Source organism: Sesamum indicum, linkage group LG10 (genome assembly GCF_026168435.1).
Source record: "Sesamum indicum cultivar Baizhima isolate 11 linkage group LG10, ASM2616843v1, whole genome shotgun sequence".
In the NCBI taxonomy this organism is placed as follows: domain Eukaryota; kingdom Viridiplantae; phylum Streptophyta; class Magnoliopsida; order Lamiales; family Pedaliaceae; genus Sesamum; species Sesamum indicum.
Genome location: NC_142666.1, coordinates 16,962,650 through 16,981,251, shown reverse-complemented (window position 1 = coordinate 16,981,251; position 18,602 = coordinate 16,962,650). Strand labels below are relative to the sequence as shown.

Genomic DNA, 18,602 nt, shown 5'->3' with positions numbered 1-18,602 from the left:
CATTTTGATATAGTTGAACTCAATAAGCTGGTAATTTGCTCATTTGACAATATGCAAATACTCAAGTAATGCAGTGTGTGACACATCACCAACCTTTTGAGAAGAGTTGAGCCATCTTTCGAATCCATATTAACATTCATTTCAATCTTAAGTCGTACGTCGCGAAATTGTTCTTGATGATTTAAAATGTGATCAACAATCATTGACAAACTTTCTTCACCACAAATTCTTCCTTCCAATACTCGGAGCTTCGGCAATTTAAGAAGATGAGTGATATTATCAACCAAACTGTTGAACCCAGTAAAAAAAAAAATACAACATTAATCATGTAAGTCAGTTGGTGATAATTTTGGTCTTATTCAAATTAGAATTTGCAATTTGTTCATATAACTTTAAAAATTGCAGCAGTTTTTGTTCTTTCTACCAATTGGCAAAAAAAACTTCACGTTATAAACCGTATCAATACCTAAATTAGGGGTTCTGGCAAAACTGGTGATACGTGAGTCTAACTGTTTTCTTTTTCAAGAAATAATAACTTGGCCAAAAGAATACAACTTGAAAAAACTTAACATATCATGAAATTGAATAGATTTATACAATAATAATAATACTCGACATAAATACCATTGAAAACAATACAATCATAGGGATATTTTAGTGCAATCAAGAATAGAAAGAAACCTATATTAATGTTATTCATACTTTTATAACAGTGTAGATATAGACATGGGTTAATAACAATTAGACCCCCAGAAAATACGATATTTCACTTTCTCCAAAAAAGTTTAAAAATTACACTTATATCTTTTTCGAAAGTTCTCAAACTTGACCCATTTCCTCAGATTTTGGACAAAAAATGCTAAAGTTAACAAAAATAAATTACATAAATTTTTAATTTTGCCCCTCATTTAATATTTTCATATATACAGATCGTTTCGGAGTTGTCCGTATCTTGTCTTTTACTAGCATCCTTCACGAAACAGTGCACGGTGTAAAGCTGCCTACGGACTTCGTCAACTTGATCGCCGACCCCAGATAAAACTTTCGCTTCCTCAATCAACAGGTCACGAAGGGTTTCGAGAGCCACCGATGCAAAAGCTTCAACCATTCTGACGATCTTCCCAGACGAAATTGCCGGATCTAGCGGCCGATGGACGATTGGGTTTAGATGAGCTGTCAGAACTGTTAGGTTGTGAATGAGTAATGGAGATTTGATTCTGATTGCCTGAATGCATTTTCTTCTTTTTGATAATTTATTATTGGACTGTCTGTGGGGTACATGATTTGCATGTTTGCCCTAATTCAGTTTCATTACATAAGCCTAAATCAAACACATATTATATATCTACGACATTTTCTTTATATTATAATTTATTGAGATAAATATATTTAAACCCCTTGATTCATATTTTATTTACACAAACTAATCATTTTTTCTGAAAAAGTACGCATACACCCATCAAATATGTCAACATCATTTATACAAATAACCCATATTTTTTAAAGAGTTAAAGGCAAAATTCATCTCCCAACTTTAGCCATTTCACATTTTAATCCTTTAACTTTATGCAATTGCAATTTAGTTTCGTAACTTTTCAAAAACACACAATTTTAGTCCTCCAATCGGATCTGATCAAATCCGGGCAAAATTTCAGACAATTTTAACCCTCTACAGTTTCATTGGGACAGGACTAAATTTTTCAAGAAAAATAAGAACTAAATGTGTAAATCAAGAAAGTTACGGAAAAAAAAAGTGTTAATAACTTAAAGTTATAGGACTAATAATATAAGTTTGTGAAATTTAATTTACTAGAAATAAAAAAGAAAAACCAAAGACATAAATGTAACAGAGTGGAAAGGCATGTATGTGTATGATTCAAACAGTGATAATAAGAAAGAATTGAGAATGAATGGATGCAGCAAGCTCGGTTTGGATATAAGATAGATGTTGACCGTCCACGTGGACATGGGTGCATCTATAAAAGTAGGATACGTTCCCTATTACAAAAGAAAATTGAAAATAAAGCATAAATTAAGTCATTTAATTTTGATTGGTTCAACATTCCATGTAAAGTTCATAAAATAAATACATCAAATTGATAAGAAATATGGTACAGTATATTTGAGAAGACAATGAAAATAGTTAATAATGAATAAGAAAATTGATATTGAAACTCCAACGATTAGCAGTGGGTAGATTATATATATATATATACATATAAAACTCAATAAACTCATGAAGGCAGGCAAGAGGATTTCTCCTCCAACAAAATCAAACTAGCAAATGAATAATGGAACCATATGTTTACATAACAACTTAATGAGTTCTACTGTTAATTAACTTTTGAATTTTCATTGATTATATTAACAATAATTATTAAAATTTCAAATTCATTAAACTTAATGAATAAAATCCTTTCATTTATAAAGTACTTATTAAATTTTAAAATAATATGTATTAATTTATGAGTATTTTACATTTTTGCTTAATTAAACTTGTAAATTTTGTGAAGATTATAAGTATCACGTGCAATGCACGTGATTCCTACTAGTAATGATAGATAAGGTGAGATGTATAAATCAAAAGAAAAAGCAAAGACACAAATGTAACCAGATTGAAAAGCCATGTATGATTCAAACAAGAAGCAATTGACATTGAATGGAGGCCAAAGCACATGAAGACAATATTAAAGGATGATGAGGAATGTAACTACTACTGTCTCACCATTGTTAGTTGTCATAATAAATTTCAACGAAAGGTATGTGTTTGATTTTGTGATAATCTTCTCCTTCTTCACCATCCACCACTTGCACCCTCTTCTCGAACTCTTGTGGCATACATACAATACTCAGTCGTTTGAGAGTATTAATGAATTCCAATCCATTTGGAATCATCTCCAATTTACTGCATTCCTTAATAAGCAGACTAGAGAGATTGAGCATTGCTCCTTTCTCCACTCTCCACTCTACTAAATTCCGCAAATCATTCAACAAAAGCTCTCTGAGTTGAGGAAATCCAGTTGCCTTACAAACCAACTCTCTGCCCACATATGGAACGTGCCTTAAGCGAAGAACTCTTAACATGGGAAGCTTCTCTAGTATTTTCATTGGGTCTTCCTCAATCCTTGTACCCACAAGCTGCAATTCTATCACACTTTGATATAGTTGAACTTCATAAGCTGGTAATTTGCTTACTCGACAATATACAATACTCAAGTAATGTAGTGAGTGACACATCACCAACCTTTTGAGAAGAGTTGAGCCATCTTCCGAATTCATATTAACATTCATGTCAATCTTAAGTCGTACGTCGCGAAATTGTTCTTGATGATTTAAGATGTGATCAACAATCATTGACAAACTTTCTTCATCACAAATTGTTCCTTCCAATACTCGGAGCTTCAGCAATTTAAGAAGATGAGTGATGTCATCAACTGAACTCTTGAACCCAGTTATCACCTCCAACTCATTCAACCCTTTCAATTTCAACTTTTCACCTCCAACGCTCTTATGATCATCTTCCAAAAATAAATGCCTCAAGCGCCTCAGTTTGTATATGGAATTGGGTAATCTAAGAGGTCCTCTAACTTCCAAATTCAATGTCAGCAAACAAGATAGCTTCCATATAGATGCTGGCAATTCTTCCACGACACTATATTCGAGACTCAATAGCTTCAACAGCTTCAATTCTGCGATTCCTTTGAGCAATGTCCAATTATCAAATGAATGAGCTTCCAATACTAAGACTTTGAGAGATTTGAAAATCCCAAATGTAATGTAATTGTGCCAAACTGTCAAGTTCGTTCGGAGGAATAGAAGAGATCTTAAGTTCTTATTTTCCCAAATCGTTTGACTAAGATCGTTATCCACTCCCATATGGACAACCACTCTATCTGGTTTGCAAATGGAAGAGTCTCCTCCTCCCATCTCTCTATCCAGAACCTCCAGAAATCCTTGTCTTTTCCCTTTTGACAAACATAGATCTCTAATCAAATCATGAAGCCGACATGACTTAAACCTATTATAGAGCGGCAACTCGTCTATTTCCACTTGAACCAAACACCTATTTGCTAGCTCGAATAAATACCGTTCTCCCACATCTCTCAAACTTTCTCCCCTTCCCTTATCTTCTGAAGAAATCATTCCTTCAGCCATCCATAGTAAATATAGTTTTTCTGTATCTATTTCTTGATCCTCTCTAAAACATGCCAAATACAAAAAACATGGTTTCAGATTGTAAGGGAGCACATTGTAACTCAAATCTAGTATTTGATTTACTCTTTTGTCAGTCTCCAAACCTCTCCCATGTTGAAGGTACGAATCAAGATTTCTACACACATTTTTCCATTCTAATGATGTCTTTTCATGACGAAGAGTTCCCCCAATAACTGAAATGGGTAATGGTAAATAACCACATTTTTTTACTATTTTCCTTCCATATTCTTCCAATAACTTTATTTCAGTTGTAGGTAGCTCTGCATACATAATGAATTAATGTCAGTTATTTACGTTTGTTAATTCAAAATATTACAAAATTTGAATTTCTTATAAATTTGTGTGATTAAAACAAATCAAAATAAGAGAATTTCGCCCCATACTTCAAATAAAAAGAGAATTGTTGTTATGTTTGTATTGTCATGAAATTATCACTAATTATTCATAATGACAACTTTTTTGTCGTTATTAATTTTTAAAGATAATTTTTTCACACATATTGTCGTATGAAAACTATAAAAAAGTATTAGACATTAAAATAATCTTTTTCGCCTAATATATACTATTAATGATATTTTTAGCATCATTACTCTTTTTTCTTTTTGTCACTAATTAGAGAAAGAAGATTCAAAATCAATAAAACAAAAACAAAAATATTTACAAACTAACCTTGTGAATAACTGTTTGGGAGTGCTATCTTTTGAAGGAGCTCCCATCCTTCATCTTCACTCAGACACTTCAGATTGTGGACGTATCCTGTGGAAGCAATGTTTTGATTTCGGGTTGTGAGCAAAACTTTGCTATCTGCCTCTCCAATGGGAAAAGCAGGCCTTAAGCAATTCCAGTGATCAACTTCCCAAACGTCATCCAAAACTAGGAGACATTTTCTGTCTTTTTGTACTTGGTACAACTTTCTGACCAATGTATCTTCGTCGTGCTCTTCACTTTCGTACGGAAGAAGTTGCTTTAATAGTCGTTGGAAAATAGTTTTGGGTTGAAATTGCTGACTTACACAAACCCAAGCACGATATTTGAAGCACCGCTGCACGGCCTCCCTATTGTAAATTTTAGTAGCAAGAGTGGTCTTTCCCAAGCCTCCCATGCCACATATGGAAATCACTCCATTTGATTTGTCATCAGTTGTCAGAACTGATTTTAACTGTTTAATATCCTCCTTCATTCCTACAAAATACTTTTCAACCTCATGCCCATACGTTCTTCTCGACCAATCGATTTCATCTACCAATCTTGATGAGTTGTTTCCTACACTCATGGACTCCGACTGTTTGGTGAGGTCGGACATACGAGATTTGATATCTTTAACGTCTTCTCCGATTTGGTGCATTCTCAACCACTCGCTCAATATACAAGTGAATCTTTTGAGAACCTTTTTAAGGCCTTTTCCTTCTCTTCTGGACACCACTTCAATAGCATATCTTTCTAGTACATTCTCAGCTTGAATGGACAAATCACGAAGTTCAGCCACCCAATTCTGGACTGTCTGTGAATTGTACCGGTCTTGCCTCCTATCAGCATCCTTCAAGAAACAGTGCATGATGTTGAGCTGCCTACGGACTTCCTCAACCTTACCGCCCACACTCCATAGAAACTTTGCTTCCTCAATCAACAGGTCCCGAAGTGTTTCAAGAGCTATTGTTGCAACAGAATCAACCATTTTACTTTGTATTTGGGTGATTTTCTGGAGAAATGTGTTGGATCAGAAGCGGGTAATTGCAAAATGGATGGATGTTATTGATCTCTTATTCACCAACTGCCTTCATTTTATATATGCGCATACCAACTTCTATCCCAACTTGACACAAATTCTACGCATGGTACAAATTCTTTTCTCCTCTTATCTTTTCTTGCAAATAGGAAGTTTTAGATTCTTTCTCCCATATTTCACACTTTCTTGATTCTCACTTTCAATTTAAGTTAAAGTAAAAGAATCGGCTACTCATAACACAAGTTCAAGAAATCCCTTTCAGAATTAATTTAAATTCTAATCCTAGGAAATTATTTTCTCCTCTTTCACACAAATTTATTGATGGGTATAGACCCAACTCAAATATAATTTATATTTTTTAATGGGTTTGGATTTGGACCTAGGTTTAATAATCTTTATAGGGTTTGAGCATGGATCTGAGTTGGGTCTCACTCTACCCATTGACACCCCTAATCCTATCAATGTATCCATATTAAATTAGTGGTTGGTTTACTATAATACTAGTTTTAATTAATTATATATATTTGATATTAGTAATTGAAATATATTAGTTATTGATGATTGCATAATATAGTTATAATTAATTTATTAAAAAAAAATGTTGGTTTTAATAATGATCAGTACCACACGATCCGCACTCATCCTTCAATCTATATTATATAAGTAACTCAAATGCTTTCTTGTTTCTTTCACCGCAAGAGTAAGATATGTGGATGCCAAAATGCACTTAAGTGTGAAGCACACGGACTACAATCAGTCTATGGGAAAAGTATCATATGTTTCAATTGCTACGAATTTTTTATCCATCTAAAAGAATGTTAAATAATTCTATGAATTCACATCCATCTTAAACACAAAAATTAGAAAAATTAATAACATAAGATGTACATGGCGGTAAAGAATGCAAGTATAAAAAGGCATATGTATACACGAGGATCATCATCTTCTTCAAGAAGTGAAAAACACTGTGCAACAATTCTCAGAAAACTCTGTATCATCTTTGCCAATTGTGAAATACTTCTCTTATAAATGAAGTTCTATTCTTCTTTCTTGTGTACTTTCGCTGCAAATTTTACATGATATCAGAGTCATCCTTGACGGTCTCTGATTTTATCAAACAAGAAATTGAATTCCCACCTTTCTTGATTACAAGAACCACACACAGCACCAAGAACGGCAGAAGATCCGGAAATCTTGAAATTGTAGCAGAGTGATAACCCTGGTTTGAGTCTAGTTACCACCTTACTAGATGGATCCAGTTTTTTATCCTGGAGCAGATCAATTAGACTGGATCGGGGAACCAAGATGAAAACATGTTTCATAAATGCAAAGGGACTGAAACCTGAAGAAAACACCAAGGAATTGGAATAGTGGATCAGGGCAGATTGCATAGTGACATCGTGGAGCTTGAATTCCATTTCAAGAGATATTGTGGAGAGTTTCTTGTACACAAATACATCTAGGGAACTGTGGGTTGAATTAGACAACAAGTTTAGACAAAGCAACGGTCCCATGGTATATCAACTAAAAATAGAAATGGCTTCATTGTCACAGGGCTCCATGTCAGTCTCCACATACTTTTCTAAGCTAAAGAGACTTTGGGATGAGTTGACTTGCATTACACACACCCCAAAATGCACCAGTGGGGCTGCCAAGGAGACTGCAGATCTCAAGATTGCATATCAACTTATACAATTTCCTATGGGATTAAATGAAAATCAAGACTATGTGAGGAACCAAATCCTCATGATAGAGCCACTGCCTAATTTCAGCAAGGCTTACTCTATGATCCTTAGAGTTGAAAAACAAAATGGCATTGTGGAGAGAAAACATAAACATCTTTGTAACTTGCTAGATCTTTGATGTTTCAAGCTAATTTACCTATAATGTTTTGGACTGAGGTTATTTGAACACCCACATATATAATAAATAGAATACCTACACCTATATTGAAGTGGAAGCCCCCTATGAAGTGTTGTTTAAGAAAGCTGTAAATTACTCTTATTTTAAAACTTTTGGATGTATATATTTTACAACAAATAACTTTCCACATAAGTATAAATTTGATTTAAGAGCCTTAAAATGTGTATTCTTGGGGGTATGCTTTTAATCAAAAAGGCTACAAGCTGTATGACTTGAACAAAAGAAGTATGCTAATCTCTAGGGATGTTACTTTCCAGGAAGATGTCTTCCCCTACATAGGTCAATTAGCTAACCTTATTACCTGTTCAATACCTAAAATGATGACTGAAATAGACCTGGAAACCTCTAAAAATCAAGAACATCCAACAGAGTTAGAAGAAAATGCAGTAAACACTGATAATACAGAAAATCTACTTCTAGATGAGAATCAAGAGAATCAGGCAAGAGAGAATGTAATATTAAGAAGGTCCTCTAGACCAACTACTAGGCTTGCTAAATTCCAAGACTATGCTTGTTCTTACACTCAAGAATGTACAGATACACCTATCATTATACATTCACCATCTATGCACACTTGCTTACTTACAGCAGTTGCACTTCCTTAAGAACCAAGAACATACAGTGATGCCATAAAGAAAAAGGAATGGATGGGTGTAATATCAGCTGAAATAAAAGCCTTTGAATTCAATAAAACATGGAAAATCACAAAGCTATTTTTGTCTCATTCGACTTCTTTGCAGAATGAGGGAATCGCTATTTTTGTTGCTTTGTTATAACTACGATTCTTGAAAAACGTTGTTGAAATATAGGAAATAAGTTATTGGGAGGTGTATATGTACCAACAAGATAAGCTGACCAACATCGATGGAAATATAATCATAATGGCGAATGAGACGTTCGATTAGTATATAATAAATTGCTAGGGATGGAATTTACTTATCAAGATTTGACAAAGCTAGAAACTCTGTTGTTTTACAACATATTTTATGTGCGCAAATACTACCTGGAAAAAAAAAATTGACTATTGGCTATAATTTTCTAAAAATTGTTGTAAATAATTTTTATTGAGTACGGTTAAATAAAATCGCTGCAAACACATAAATTTTCCAATAAGAAAAAGTTATTTGTGATGGCTAATAGCCATGGTAAAAATGATTTGTTATAGCTTTTAGATATGATAAATGTTTTAGCTATCCTAACAGATACCACGGCCAACAACCGTTGCATGGCCGTGGTCAATAACTATTTGTTCCTACTATTTTATTTTTAACCATGACAATTGGCCATAGTCAAATGTTGCATTTTTTTTTAGTGAATTAAAGTTCACGATGATTGTTATAAATGTTTGACAAAAAAGTCGCATCGTTTTTCCTTATCGTTGTAATTATATGGGATATGATTTAATGTAATTAGACTCTCGAGTTAAATACCAAAATATTTTCTCAAAAAATATTGTAATTATTCGTTTTATCATTTTTAAATACTTTTATAATTATTAAAATCTTTTTAAGTTGCATTTATATTGATGAATTTAAAATTATGGGTTTCAATACATAATAATCAGTCCTAATTTATTTGGATGGTTTTAAATTCAAAGGGTTTTGATTTTTCTTAAATTTGTTGATCTCAGTGCTATGTATTTTTCTTCAAACTTTAAAATGTTTTTACTGAAAGAAGTATGATTTTTCGCTATTGTTAATTACTAAAGTTAAAGAAAAAAATTATGATGAATACAAATTAATCACAGTTATGCCACGACTATTAGCCTTTGTTTTGCTAGTGTGGTCAAAACATTAATTATAACTAAAACTGTGGCAATGGCCATAGCTAAAATTATGGTAAATATTGATTAATTGTGGTAAAACTTTAAACTTTCACATTGATTTTTTTAACATAATTAATATTATTTATTTACTATGATTTTTAAATTGTGATCATTTATAATATAGCAAAAATTTAATAATTTATAGTGTTTGTAATAATAGTCATACTTTCCATTATAGGATCAAAAGTTTTAAGAAATATATATATTTACTTTTCAACAAAGAAAAGTTTGATAGAATTAAAACTTCAAACTAAAATACTTACTACTCACAATTATTCACCTAAACTATTTTCGTCTAGTTTTATATTCAATTTTTATCAAAAATATATTAACATTTTCTATACTAAATTGATTAAAATAGTGTAATTTTAAAATGACCAGAGAATAAAAGAAAAAAAAATTGTGGTATCGAGAATAATTTCAACAATGAATAACATAACATAGGAGGTTTCAAAATATTATTTCGGGTAAATTATATTTTTGGTCCCATAAATAGACATATTTTCAATTTTGGTCTCACACTCAGATCAATTCGCGCATTGAGTCCCATATGTGGTTCTTTTTTACATTTTAAGGATCATTTAAGGATTTTCATCCAATTGATAACGCAGCTGCTCTCTCCGTCAAGCCGTTAGTCACGTGATCTGCACGTGTGAAAAACTTAAATGTGCGAATTGGCCTGAGTGTGTAACCAAAATTAGAAACAGATCCACTTATAGAACAAAAAATATAATTTACCCTTATTTTGATTGTATTGACTAATGGAGAGAGCAGCTGCCGTTATCAATTGGACGGGAATCCCTCAATGGTACTGAAATTGAAAAAAAAAAAAAACCCATATGGGACTCAATGTGCGAATTGACCTGAGTATGGGACCAAAATTAAAAACATGTCCACTTCTGGATCAGAAAATGTAATTTACCCTATTATTTCAATTAAATTTGTGCATTATTAACTGCATAAAGTATGTTATATTTTACAAATTAATTAGAAGAATTATCAAACATTGATGAGCCCTTTGTACCATTGTAATTTCTTACTGTATGCCTTAATGAATTAATTAGCCTTAATCTTGACTAAATTTGATTGTTACAATAAGAACATAAATCAGATTGAACTCTGAGATATATAATTCAAAAAAAGCTAGTGACAGCTTGTTACGGCGTTAATATGAATAGGTCCATGAATTCAATTTTCTTTTTTTTTTTTTTGGTAAAATTAATGTTTGTCCTATAAATATGGAGGATAATACTTTTGGTCCACCTAAAATTTATTTTGACAATATGAAGGACAAGAATTATAAAAAAAAAATGACACATTAAGAACATTTATATTTGGAAAATGTCCGCAATTTGCAGTTGACATGCACATAACATGCACGTGAAATTTACCAATCGAATTGGTCATTTCTTGTGAATGAAAAGAAAGAACAGCACCAATATTGTGAAAAACGATAAAAAATAAATCAAAAATAGTTCACTCGTCTAAATACTCTCTTAGGATAGTGAAACTAAATAAACAAACTTGCACATATTGTATTATTTAGATCTTATAAACAAACTAGATATAAACCAACGCCATAAATGTCTATACGGTCTATTTGATCAATCATTGCATTATTCTTCATGCTTGATCAAGTCAATACGAGTATGTAGCCACCTCCATCCTGATGCATCAGGGCATCTATCGACAAAAGTGATTACTCCTCTTTTTTTGTTTACAAAAGTTATTACGCATCATTTTAATACTACTACACTAACTTTTTTTATTGTGTCGATAATACCTTAAATTTGTTTTCATTTTTATTTTTTTGAAATGTGATTTGTTGGTTTATATATTTTGTTCTTAATTATATATAATATATTTTAAAATATGAAAAGTTATTTTTATATGCACGCAAGGATGACATGCCACTACGACTAACTCGCATAATTTAAAAGCTATTGACAGCTTGTTACAACATTAATACAGATTAATAGTTCAATGAATTCAACTTTTTTTTCTTGAAAAATTTGTAATTTTCGTTCTATAAGAATGGAAGGTAATACTTTTGGTCCACTTAAAATTTATTCTAGCAACGAAGGACAATAATTTAAGAAAAAAAACGAAGCACATTACGGACATTTCTGTCTGAAAATTTTCCCTAGTTACTCTTGCCATGCACATAATATGCACGCGACATTTTCCAATAAAATTTTATCAACATTATGAAAAATAACTAAAAAAAAAAAAAGCAAATCAAAGATAGTTAATTCATCCATATCCTCAACTTAAAATAGTGAGAAAAATCATTGTTATCATATACCTTTAGTACTCATCCAAATAGACAAACTCCCACACGTTGTAGCATTTAGTCTAATAAACAACTACATAAAGCAAACCAACAACATAAATGTCTATTTGGTTGATCGTTGTGTTGGCTTTCTTCACTCTTGATCAAGTCATCACGAGTGCATAGCCACCTCCGTCCTGATGCATCATGGCATCTATAGAATCTCCGTCCTCCATTTCCATCTATGTATAAAGTCAAAAGTAGAAATACAAATAAAAAATTTTCATAGTTATTACATGTTTACGTTAGCAAAAGCAAGCGATGTGCAAAACTTATGATGCACATGGGACCTTTTGGTCCGAAAATCAGCCATGCATCATATGCACAAAAACGTTACTATGCATTAGATCTTCAAAACTAAACTCTACTTGCGTATGATAACACATCAACGCAAACTAATGCAAATGCAAGAGAACAATTACATTTTCGCTATCATAATGTTATTTTTCGGCAGATTTCATCATTGTTTTCTTTGATCTTATAATGCTAGGAACAAATATTTTACTTATACGGTAAAAAAGGGGTTAAATGCAGTTTACCCCATTCGATATATGAAATGAACAAATATTTTCTATGAAAAAAATTACAAATTAACTATTTAGATGGGGGGGGGGGGTAATTGGTTTCATTTTTCAAAACACAGGGGATAATTTGCTATTTTATTCACAACAGTTTTTTTTTTTTTTTTCATTTCTCATATCACGGAGGTAAATTGCATATTTTCTATTTGTGCAACAATTTGTGCATATCGTTACAGAATCACATTTAACATTAAATTCTAGCATCGAAGACGTAAATAAAGATGTTACCTCGAGGGGAGTTTTTGAAGCTTTGACGCGTTGGCCATCGTACACAAATGCTATTGCGTCGTAGTTTAATTTCTTCTGCTTACAGTAAGATGTAAATAAGTGTTGTAGTCTCTTATCGCGCGGAAACCGGTAGTAGACCTCGTCCCCGTCCTGCAATGACATAAAAATTAAGTAGTTCAAAGATAACTTGCATCAAGAATTAATCAACTACATTCATATTATTGTGAGATATTCTAAATACATATATCTATTATTATTAATTATTGATCTAAACTTCAAATATATAATTCATGGGTGAATAGCAATTCACACCCTGTGATATTATAAATGAGTAAATTAGTCCTTTATAAAAAAAAATAAAAAATAGGGTGGTAGATTGGTGTATTTTAGATTATATAAGGAGGTAAATCTAGGTCCTTCTCTAGCGATGCTTGTAAGTTTTGTGCATGCACTTGAACACTCCTATGTGAAGGCATATAAACCTTGCTCTGACCAGACACCTTATCGCTCCTCTAGTAAGGCCCTTAAGTCTTTCTTTGAGTAGGCACCCCCAAATTATCCTCTTTTGATGAGGCACACATATTTTGCTCCGTGCAAGCACACAACTTCTGGTCATAATAGATATATCTCTATTATGAACATTTTCTTTTAGAAAAATAAAGCCCTACACTTGAGTAGACAACCATTAAGCCTTAATCAATGAAGGCACACGAGCCTTCCTCCATAGAGACAGATAAGCTCTACTCCTAATGGGCTGGTTCAAAAGATTCCTGCTCCATATAGCATGAAGTAAGCTCTTCTTTCTCTAAGCATGTTTATGCCACTAATATTTTTCTGTAAGAAAAAAAGTGGCTCCCTCTTCAAGCTAGTCTCTTGCCTCTGAGATGGCTATTCTAATAAGTTTTGAAGTTTCCATCTATTAGATTGAGGAGTAAAATGATGCCTATAAAAATACACTGGCCTAAAGAGGCCCAAGTTGTCCAAAAAAAAAAAAAGAGATCTTCAAAACTCAAAAGAATGCAAAGCCGAAGTGGAGCCCAATGGGCCCAATTCCGACAAGTTTACCCCTATATAACTTTGAAAGACAGTTTTAGTCCATAGGCACTCATAGGTGTAAAATTGTTCGAAAATCTGTCAGATGACTAAAAGTAAGCAATTTCGTAAGTTACTGGATCTAAACAAAAATAGACATAGTTATCGGACTAAAATTAAAATTAGGCATACTTGACGGACTAAAATAATATTTTTTTCTTATTATTATTGTTGTTGTTGTTGTTGTTATTATTATTATATAATACTATTATTATTCCAATGTTTATCAATCTTGGTTCTTGGGATTATCAACGGAAAAGATTCTTGATTTCGAGTAGATCAAGAATTACAAAAAGAACTGAGTCGAAAAACATGCCGAATCACTAGTTCTTGGTTATAAATTTTTAAAATCCATAAACAAATGTTAAAAAAAAAAATCACATAAAAATCGTTGCTTGGTTATAAATTTTCAAAAGGATTAACATCAAATCAAACTAATCTAACCATACACAAAAAGGAGAATATATATATATATATATATAAGTAACAATTAAAAAAAAAAAAAAAGAAAGGGAAATGAAAGGAGAAATGTACCTGAGATTTGATGGAGAGGGCGATTTTAGAAACAATGGATTGGTCATGATTTGGTTTCTTGCCGTTGGAAGTCTCTCCTGATCTCATTTTCTTTAAGCCTTAATTTCAGTGTGTGTGTGTGTGTGTGTGTGTGTTCGAACACAAATACAAATACAAATAAGAACGCCTCCTTTGATTCTCCTTTGGTTGCTGTTTGAGTTAAAGCATTGAACCACTTCTGTCTTTATACACTTTAATTTTGTGTGTATCTCTGTGGGTGTGTGCGTGTGTGTGTGATTTTTAGGTTTCCTTTCTCTAAAATGGAAATACATTGTATAGTAAGTATCTGGAAAAATAAAATATAATAAAGTCCGATATGGAATTTAATCAAATTGGAGACTCCAAAATTACAAATAGTAGAGGAAATAACATTTTATTATGTCCATTTTTTAGAAATATATTCAAATTTAGTGATTTAAAATTTTAGTTGAACTATGTAAATTGTAATGAGTTTATAATATATTTTTGGTTTTTTTAAGAATCAATTCCCAAAAATAAAACTAAATTTCCTAACATGAATATTTAACGTTATTCTTTCGTAAACACCCTCTCCTCACGTATTTCAATGACCATGTAATATAATTAACTTTCGACCGTTTATATAGTTTATATGTTAATTTTAACTATATTCGAACTCTTAGATATGTATACACTGTCGAATCGTATATATAATTTCGTTATCAATTAAATGTTATTTAAGCATTAATTTAGTTCTGATCTAGGAATGTAGAGTAAATGAGCTTTAAAATCTTTCAGCTAATTTTTTTTTAACTTGAGCTACTTCACGAGTCGAGCTCGAATCAGATTATAAATGTTTAGAAATTCATGAACCAACTCGAGTACTTCTTTTATTTTTTTAAATATATTTATGGTAACTATAGTTGTAAAAATATTGTTATTATTCTTAAAAATAATGATTACAATAAACCTTATTACAACCGAAGGTAATATTTTTAGTTCAATAATTTTGTGCTACTCCGCAATAAACATGATTATGCTTTTATTTGTTATGATAATTCTATACATGACGAGGTCGGTGGGATCGCCCTAGGTCCTCGGGGTTTTCATAGAAAATAAGTTTGAAATCAAAGCAACACGTCAAAGGTTGATTGGAAGTTGGACCTAAATAATTGTTTGTCTAATAGAAGTTATATCTTTAATTTTTATTATAATTTATTATTCACATTTTTATATTCATTTAAACTTACAATATAGAGTAAATTGCTCCACATTATTTAATCAGTCTTCATATGGAATAAAATCTAGGCACAAAATTGATCTTTTTGACTGTAAAAGGACTTTTTTCCTTCAATTTTTTTCTTTCAAATTTCAAATATTTTTTCACGTTTATTTCTGACATAAATACTATTATTTATTGGTATAATATTGTACTAATATTTTATACATTTACTTTGAATGTATATAGTTAAAAATATATTTTTTTTTATGAGAAATCTTGTATTCAAATATGAGATCAAGAAATCTCATATCTATAGAGAAGTCAACCAAGCAGTAGACCTGCTTGCTAACCAAGCCTGTGTTAAGCTCTACTAACTAACGATCACATGCAACGCAAGATTATAGGGATCACCAAACTTGACTCTTATGGCTTCCCCAACATCAGAACTATGCAAAATTGTGAGGGAGTTGCACTCCCAATTATGCTTTATTTTTCCCTAGCTGTATTGAACTGTCAATGCTAACCATACCTGTAGGTGCTTATGAGGATCCATGTGCTGACTGTTCTATCCTCCACTATGCTTGTTTGTTTGGTGTATAACGGGGTCATGTTTATTTTGCTACTTAACTGTGTTTGGGAGGTGTCCTCCATTGCATTGCATATCTTGAAAATTTTTATTGTTTGTAAGTTGTACTCCTTAGTCTCTACTTAGGTTTTATTGTTGTTGACACGCCAAACTTTTGACTCAACTTGATGGTAACACTACAAAAAAATGCAGGATTTGGGTAGATTTTGAAATGTTTAACTTTGGACGATTTCAAGATCACAAAACCTATTTGGACCGGAGTTTGGAATGGATGGAAATCCATCCCTGCAGTTGGCGTTACAAAAATATAGGAACGGTTTATGAAAAACAGTTGCAACTTGGGATGGTAATTGTATCGGTCGTTGAAAACCGTTCCTAATATCGATTTAGCCCAAAAAATTTTAATTTAAGAATTGGAATGGTTGGGGATAGTCTTTCTAATGGTTACTTATATTTTCTAGGTGAAATTTTGGAACGGTATTTATAATCATAATTTTATTTTGAAACTGTTTTTTTTTTTTTTCTAATTGGGATGAATTTAGGAACGGTCTTTGAAACATTTTTTTGCAATGAGTTATTGAATTTGTAACACACTTGTAGAATTATTTTAGGAATCGAATTAGGAACAGTTCATGTAATTTGGAACACATATTAGATAATGATTAGTAATTCTATTTGGAACGATTATATATTAATTTGGAACAATTCGTCTAGTTTAGGAACACTTTTTTGGGACAGTCTTTGTAACGGATTCTGGAACGAGTTTTGCTAAAACTTTTAATATTTTCTTTAGCATTACTAAACCCGTTCCTAATTTTTTAATGTTATAATTTTTTAAAAATTATTAATATATTTAAAAATTTTGAACAAATAAATAAATTTATACATTTTAATAAATTTTATGATTATGTACATTATTATGTAACAATGTTAGTATGTACTGGGAATATTGTTGTAATTTTTTTTTTATGATTATTATGTAATTTATAATTATTTATATTTATTAATGTAATATTGTTGATATTGCATTAATTGTTTCAAAATTCTTTATTAATGTGATTATTGTGTAAAATTTTATTAAATTACATAAATTCCAGAAATTTGTGTAAATTACACATAAATTGCATAAACTACACATAAAATTATAAATTACACATTTATTTCATAAATTACACATACAAATTATAAATTGCATAAATTACACATATATTGCTAAAATTACACATAAAAACTATAAATTCCATAAGTTACACATGTACTGCATAAATTACACATAAATTACATAAATTGTATAAATTTACAGAAAATTAGAAATTTTGAAAAAATATTTTTCGAAAATATTTTCGAAATTTTTTGAAAAATTATTTCAGAATTTTTTTTTCTGAAAATTCATACAGATTTTTTTTAAAATACCAAAAATTTACAAAAAAAAATTAAAATACCAAAAATATACAGAAAATTAGAAAATTTTGAAAAAGTAATTTCAGAAATTTACAGAAAAATTTTAGAAATACAAAAAATTTACACAAAAATTTTAAAAAATATCAAAAATTATGAAAATTTCAAAAATATTTACAATTTTTGTCTCAGTCTGGTCCCTCAAGCTACTTTTTGTTGAATATGTTGCTGAATTTTGACTTTTTTGAGGGTAAAATAGTCCATTTAAATTTGATTTTACCACTTTAGTCGCTTAAATTTATAACATTGTCAAATTCCTCCTTTTCTCAAAGAAAAAAAAAAGCGTATTTATATTTTTTATATTGATATATTAAAATTATCTTTTATGAATAACAAAAAATTTGCACTCTTGTGAACATAATAATAATATATTGTTTAACTTAAAAAAAACAGTGTACTCTATTTTCTCTTTTTTTATTGCAATAAAAAAATACAAAATTATGAATAAATTAATTTTTTTATTATTTAGATTATTATGTAAATATGTATTGGGAACATTGTTCTAATTTATTTATTTTTTTGATTAATATGTAAAAATATTAATATTGGAAAATTGGTCTAAATTAATTTTTTGAGTATTTACATTATTATATAAAAATATTAATATTGGGAAAGATTTGGCCTAAATTAAGTTTTTTATTATTTACATTATTATGTAAAAATATTATGGGAATATTTATAGTAATTTATTTTAATTTTTGTGATTATGAAAAAAACTATTAATATTGAGAAAATTTTATGATTATGTACATTATTATGTAACAATGTTAGTATGTACTGGGAATATTGTTGTAATTTATTTTTTTTATGATTATTATGTAATTTATGATTATTTATATTTATTAATGTATTATTGTTGATATTGCATTAATTGTTTCAAAAT

General features: G+C 30.6%; 2 protein-coding genes across 2 annotated transcripts; both read right to left on the bottom strand.

The window, feature by feature from the left end:
• Positions 1-549: 549 nt before the first annotated feature.
• Positions 550-6,107, bottom strand: LOC148786742 (putative disease resistance protein At1g50180). Its single transcript, XM_088886254.1, has 2 exons — positions 4,885-6,107; positions 550-4,484 (listed from the first exon to the last, which is right to left on the bottom strand). Exons 1-2 carry the CDS (start codon positions 5,888-5,890, stop codon positions 2,731-2,733), a joined length of 2,760 nt encoding a protein of 919 aa, XP_088742380.1. The 5' UTR covers positions 5,891-6,107; the 3' UTR covers positions 550-2,730.
• A 5,879-nt stretch (positions 6,108-11,986) lies between these two features.
• LOC105171895 (small ubiquitin-related modifier 1-like) lies at positions 11,987-14,691 on the bottom strand. The gene is made up of 3 exons (XM_011093151.3): positions 14,457-14,691; positions 12,831-12,980; positions 11,987-12,203 (listed from the first exon to the last, which is right to left on the bottom strand). Exons 1-3 carry the CDS (start codon positions 14,541-14,543, stop codon positions 12,126-12,128), a joined length of 315 nt encoding a protein of 104 aa, XP_011091453.2. The 5' UTR covers positions 14,544-14,691; the 3' UTR covers positions 11,987-12,125.
• Between the last annotated feature and the right edge of the window lie 3,911 nt (positions 14,692-18,602).